We start from the raw sequence: 6585 nt of genomic DNA, 5'->3' as shown, positions 1-6585 counted from the left end.
AGATAGGCTAGAGAGGTTGGGAGTGAGGTGGAGGGTGAGGAAGGGGAGGAGAAGGAGGTGCTTCACTACAAGAAATTTGTTCATTGATAGCGCTAAAAATATGCTATCTTACGTTATAGATAGCGAATTCACAAACGCTATGTTCTCGGCAGCTATAGTAGGTATCACCCATACAAAAGCATTTTTTGTCGTGCTATTATAAGTCCTTCTAGTATAGCACTAATCGAATGCTTTAATATAATTTTTTATAACTCATAATTTTTGCTATATTATATTTTTGTGTAGCAATTTTTATGTGCTACATTATAAAATGATGAATTGCAAAATTATTTTAAATCTATAAATTTAAAATCCAAATAATTATATGCTACAAAACCAATTTGTTGAAAGCACGTTTCTTTTCATAGATCATCAAAAAATACATAATTGTAATTTTACAAAATAGTTCAGCATTTAACACCATTTGTTATAAAAACAAAGGTCATAAACAACGTCATAAGTACTGCAATTCAGATGGACTAAACAAAGAACTCCATTGGTTTGCTCTTTCCCTCCCTCCAAGGACTTAGGATGATGTCTCATTCCAAGCAATTCTCATTTCACTGCCTTCTCTATATCCTCTGCAGTTCAGTTCTCTTTTTGAAGTTGGATGTCTTTGTATGAGTAAAAGCAAGTGACTTTCTCAATTACTTCTACAAGATAATGGCTAGAAAACCGTGAGAAAAAGAGGGAACCAGAGATTCATGATGGTCTTTTTAGCATCAGACTTCAAAGACAATCCAATGACCTAAACAGCTTCTGTTGTAGCTTATTCACCAGCCTTAAAAAAAATATTAAAAGAAACTTGCCTTAGCCTTCTGGACCATGCTTCCTTTGTTCTTGTCTTTCATTCCCACAGTCAACAACGTTAACACCTCTGTTGGCAAACATGGAACAAAGGGAAAACAGATTACTGAATTATGATTTACAAAAAATAAACGTTGATGATAAGAAAGGAAATTTTACTTACTCTTCTATGTTGCTAGTCCATTGTGCTTCATGATCGTAGAGATTGTTACCACATTTGTGATTGCTAAATACACAAAAGATTAGATTATACGTATATAACACACAAGACGAGAAACAGATCTAAACAAGATTAAGTGATAGTAAGAATCTATACCCATTCCAGGTATCACTCAAACTCCACTTCAAAAGCCTTTCTTTATCTCCTGCTTTCTCAATGAATCCAAGCACATGAGAGTACAATTACTAGCTAGGACTAGTATTAACCTTTTATCCCTTCACTGTCAAAAACAGAACCCATGTAAGTTAAAAAAAAATAACGTGTGTATGAAATAAAAATGTAGTAGCTAACCAGAGAAACCCAAAACTTGTGACTTAGACAACCAAAACTTGCAAATTTAGAAACCAAAACCTGAAAATTCATAAACTAAAACCTGTAACAGAAAATCAAAACCTACAGCCATCAATCTGGAAAGCTATTTCCACTTTCACAATCATCAGAAGCCATAAAAAACAGACTCCAATAAAGGATCAAGTATGAAACATTACCATTAACATTACAAATCTGTAGAGTAATCGTTATCTAAGTCGCAACAACCTAGACTAAAGTAACCAAATTAAATTCTTAAAGATCACATCCTAACAAATCTTAATAGAGTACACATGAACCATTTGAAGCAGCAATGAGAAAACGAGAAAAGTAACGACATCTTAATATAGTAAACATGAACAATTGCAAACATTTTTCAAAGACTGCACATATATACCAAAGAGGAGACATTGCGACAGTCCATAAATAAGGCATGGTTTGCTTGAATCCTAAGAACTACGTGAGTAAAGACTCCATCATGTTCATTGAAAAAAAAACAAAGAAAAAGCGGAAAGACAGACCTCTCTTGGTTATTTCTTGAGCTTTGCTCTCTTGCCACTCTCACTAAATGGAAAAGAGCTCTGGAAGTATTTGAGGATTCATTGTATCTGGGAAACAAGTAAGATATTAGAGTAGAAAAAGGGAGAGTTCTATGATGTATGAAAATAGATATGTAAAAACTCACTAGAAGAACTCGATGGAGACTTTTTGCTTTCTAAATCGAAATCATTATCTCACTGCTAAATCAATCTAACCCAAATTCATCTACAATTGCTAATAAATCTAGTGAATCCTAACAAAATCGTACATATGGAGCCGAGAGAAAGAGAAAGACGGGAGTCGGAGGGAGAAGGATTAAGCAATTGATCGAGAAACCTTTCAGCTACGAAGAACCAAGCGACGAAGATGGTTTGGGTTTCACCTACGTTTCAGCCATCGAAATTAAATTTATGGTTTAAGGCTATCTCAGACCACCGACGAAGATGGAGACTGAAGATTTCATCAAATTGAAGAAGAATAAGATAAATTTGGGGATGAAAGCGAGGGTGACAAAGAGATAATGGATCTGAAATCTGAAGCGAAACTGATAAAATCTAATAGATCTAGGGTTGCATAATCAGAGGAAGAGAGTAAGCGAGAGAGGAGAAAAGAAGAATAGAGAGGTATAGGAGGAGAGAACGATGAAGGAGAAGAAGATAGAAATTAGGGTTGTCTCTTAATAATTAAAAAAAAAAAAAAAAAAAAATTTTGCTAAAGTGTTAAGCGGTTTTTGTGAAATATTTGCAAAGTTTTGGCGGTCATAAGTGATTCTACGTCTCTTCTTTGCTATTATAGGGCTTAGCATTTTTCAAATGCTACGATATAGTTACAAATCCCTCGATATCATCTTTAATAGCATTTGCAAAATCCGTGCTATCCTAATATGCTATCAATGCACACTTTTTTTGTAGTGTTTTGGAGTTGCTGCATCTGGGACATAGGGCATTTTTTTTTTTTTTCACTTTAAATTTCCATTAATTAAAAAGCAAAATACAAGGCCAAAGCCCAAGACGGCAACAAGCCCAAACAGGGAGAAACAAACCTTCTCATCCTAGAAACCTACAAGAACAAAAGAACAGGAAACAAACAGAGAAAAACCCGAACAAGCTACTGAAAGACAGCAAACCAAGTAGCAAGGAGAGTTAAAACCGGAGGAACACAAATTTGAGCTCTGGAAAGGGGATCAAGCCGCGCACGAATGGTCTGCTTATTCTCCTTAACGATGGAGGCCGCGTTCCTATGAGTAGTCGAGTGAATACGCTGATTCCTCTCGCGCCAAATGAGGTAGATGGAAGCTTGGTGAATGAGCTTGAGGATGATAGTTATCTGCTTGTTCCGAGAGGCAGAGTGAACCCAAATGAGGGACATAGGGCATTGTTGTTGCCTGGAGGGAGGGATGGACGAGGGAATGCTTCGTTTAAGTTTAAGTCGGGGATGAATAAAGTTCCTAGGATTGCTGAAAATGGTGAAGAAGGTCCTGAAATGTAAAGTGTGTATTTTGCTTCATTTTGAGTTGGTTTTAGTTTAGTGAGTTGGTTACAAGCTTTGGTTTGGGACCAACGTGTAAAGTTTGAGACTTAATGATGCAGCGCATATACAAGATTCGAGGACGAATCTTTCTTGGCCGGCGAGACCTGATGCAGCGTGATATTTGGATAATTCCAAATATCTTCTATGATTATCTTCTATTTATTTATTATTTGTATTTTAATTAGTTTAGATTATTTTAGCGTTTATCTAGGGTTTTGGGTTTTATTATAAATAGCCACTTAGGCTTATTGTATTAGAGGAAGTTGTTATTGAATTGATTAATCGAAAGATTTAAAGAGGTTTTTAAAAACCACTGTGAAGAGTATTCACAAACCCTAAGAGCTTTTGCGAAAGCCCTGAGAGGAGGACTCTCAAACCCTAGTTTCCGGGTATTCTCAGAATCAACGGATCTAGTTCTATCCCTAGAAGCTTCCGCTTCATCAGTTGGTATCAGATTCCAGTGCTTTAATTTCTCAATTAAAGCCCGATCCTTTACTTTCGACGACTACTCAATGGCTCCTCGAAAGAATAACGAAGATCAACATGAAGAATTTCGCCAAACCTTGGAGAATTTCACTCAGGGGCTGCAAGAAGCTTTGCAACTCGCTGTTGAAAACGCATTAACAACGGTGCTACAAACTCAGCAAGGTAATAGACGGGAACGGCGTGGTGAGTTTGAGGAAGAGAACGATGATGAAGAAGTTGACAATCTGTTTGCAAATCCCATCCGTCAAGAACGTGACCAACAGATTCGTCTACGCGACAACAACGTCAACAACAACAACAACAATAACACTCCTCGCTGGGAATCCGGATTCAGATTGGAAATTCCAGAATTTGCAGGTGGCCTTAAAGCGGAAGAGTTTCTCGATTGGCTGAATGTGGTTGAGGAAGTTTTGGATTTTAAGAAAGTTCCTGATGAGTTTCGTGTCTCACTTGTGGCTACACGATTTAAAGGTCGAGCTATGGCTTGGTGGACTCAGCTTAAGGAATCTCGTCGACGCTCCGGCAAGGATAAAATTGATTCATGGGAAAAATTGAAGAAATATATGCGTCGAGGATTTCTCCCGTATAATTATGAGAGGACATTGTACACTAAGCTGCAAAACTTACGACAAGGGTCACGTACGGTAGATGAATATGCGTTGGATTTCTTTGAGATGACGGCACGCACCACGCTTGGAGAAACTGAAGATCAACTTGTTTCTCGATTTATTGGTGGCCTCCGTTCTCAGCTGCAGATTCCATTACAACAGTTCAATCCAACATCGGTTTATGAAGCACATCAGCGGGCTAATGGAATGGAGCTTCAGTACAAGTCCAATTGGAATCCATCCTCATCTCGTAATCGTTCCCTTCTGCCACCTCCTAGCGAATCCAACTCTGTTCAGGCCTCAGATGCTGCAGCTCCACGCACTAACACGTCACGACCGAGTGCTCCACCTGATTCAATTGCAGCTTCTCGTCCACCACAAACCGGAGCATTGCGTTGTTTCAGCTGCGGCGAGTCTGGTCATCGACAAACAGCATGTCCGCACCAGACTAAGCGGGGGATGTTGACTCAGGAAACAGAGCAAGATGGCGAGCCTCGATATGATGATTACGGGTCAGATGAAGAAGAGCCAAAGGATGAATTTATTTTTGGTGACACAGGTCATGCTTTGGTACTCCGCCGTAATTGTTTACTTCCTCGAGCCACAGAGGAATCATGGTTACGCTCTAACCTATTTCGTTCTACTTGCACAATCAATGGCAAAGTTTGTAAGCTGATAATTGATTCGGGAAGTTGCACAAACGTGATATCAAGAGAGGCAGTTCGTAAGCTTGGTCTCAAGTATGCAGCTCATCCATTTCCATACAAGCTCGCTTGGTTAAATACGGGTTCTGAAATTTCTGTTTCTAAGCAAGCATTAGTAGCATTTTCTATTGGGTCATACAAGGATTCAGTTTCTTGTGATGTGGTTCCAATGGATGCTTGCCACCTGTTGTTAGGTCGCCCTTGGCAGTTTGATCGTGATACTACACATAAAGGCAGAAACAACACTTATAGCTTCACTTTTGGGGGTCGCAATGTTACATTAGTGCCATCAAAGGAGGAGACAGAGTTGTTACCAGCTGTTACAAGTGCGACTGAGATGAGTAAAACGACTGCTCCACAATCGTTATTAGTGGTTCCTAAGGCTGATTTTGAGGCCCAACTTGGTGATACTACGATCGTGTGGGCATTGATCTCAGCTCCGCCGCCTTTAAGGGAAGTTTCTCCTACTCCAAGTGCTTTTCACGAGTTACTTAACGAGTTTAGTGATGTGTTTCCAGATGATTTGCCTCATGACCTACCTCCATTACGGGATATTCAACACCGGATTGATTTGGTTCCAAACGCAGTTCTTCCCAACCGGCCTCACTACCGCATGAGTCCACAAGAACATGATGAACTACGTCGCCAAGTCGAAGAGCTTCTCGCTAAAGGACATGTTCGTGAAAGTTTGAGTCCTACGGCTGTTCCGGCGTTACTTATTCCAAAGAAAGACGGCTCGTGGCGGATGTGTGTTGATAGTCGCGCCATCAACAAAATCACTGTCCGATATCGCTTCCCAATTCGTCGTTTAGACGATTTGCTTGATCAGATTGGTTGCGCCTCTATTTTCTCCAAGCTGGATTTAAAAAGCGGTTATCACCAAATTCGGATTCGACCGGGAGATGAATGGAAAACGGCATTCAAAACGCGTGAGGGTCTTTTTGAATGGATGGTGATGCCCTTTGGTCTTTCTAATGCTCCTAGCACGTTTATCCGTGTGATGAATCAAGCTTTGCGTCCTTTCATCGGTAAGTCTGTTGTTGTCTATTTTGACGACATACTTGTGTTTAGCGCAGATTTATCAAGTCACCTACGACACCTTTCGGAGGTACTCCACGTCTTGCGCCGAGAGAAACTTTTTGCTGCTAGTAAGAAGTGTGTGTTCGGCACGTCACAAGTCTTGTTTTTGGGTTATCTCGTCTCTAACAAAGGCCTTGAAGTGGATCCGAGTAAAGTGGAAGCAATTAAATCTTGGCCGACACCAACGTCAATCAGTGATGTCCGTAGTTTTCATGGTCTTGCCTCGTTTTACAGACGCTTTGTCCATCATTTTAGCAATATT

The 6585-nt window shown here is 39.7% G+C and overlaps 1 protein-coding gene and 1 long non-coding RNA gene across 3 annotated transcripts; one reads left to right on the top strand and one right to left on the bottom strand.

The window, feature by feature from the left end:
* Nucleotides 1-742: 742 nt before the first annotated feature.
* On the bottom strand, nucleotides 743-2573 carry LOC110225920. 2 transcript variants are annotated; one of them, XR_002330096.1, is made up of 5 exons: nucleotides 2061-2573; nucleotides 1897-1983; nucleotides 1163-1417; nucleotides 1010-1072; nucleotides 743-916 (listed from the first exon to the last, which is right to left on the bottom strand). It is a non-coding gene; the product is annotated as an uncharacterized LOC110225920 (long non-coding RNA). The 2 variants fall into 2 exon arrangements; XR_002330094.1 differs by having other exon boundaries at nucleotides 1897-2573.
* A 1384-nt stretch (nucleotides 2574-3957) lies between these two features.
* LOC110225923 lies at nucleotides 3958-6378 on the top strand (the record flags this gene model as incomplete). Its single annotated transcript, XM_021016298.1, has 1 exon — nucleotides 3958-6378. A coding segment is annotated over exon 1 (2421 nt), but the record flags the coding sequence as incomplete, so codon positions are not given.
* Between the last annotated feature and the right edge of the window lie 207 nt (nucleotides 6379-6585).

This window comes from Arabidopsis lyrata (genome assembly GCF_000004255.2).
Source record: "Arabidopsis lyrata subsp. lyrata unplaced genomic scaffold ARALYscaffold_243, whole genome shotgun sequence".
Lineage (NCBI taxonomy): Eukaryota > Viridiplantae > Streptophyta > Magnoliopsida > Brassicales > Brassicaceae > Arabidopsis > Arabidopsis lyrata.
Note: the sequence above shows the minus strand (reverse complement) of the source record. Positions and strands in the feature narration are given on the sequence as shown.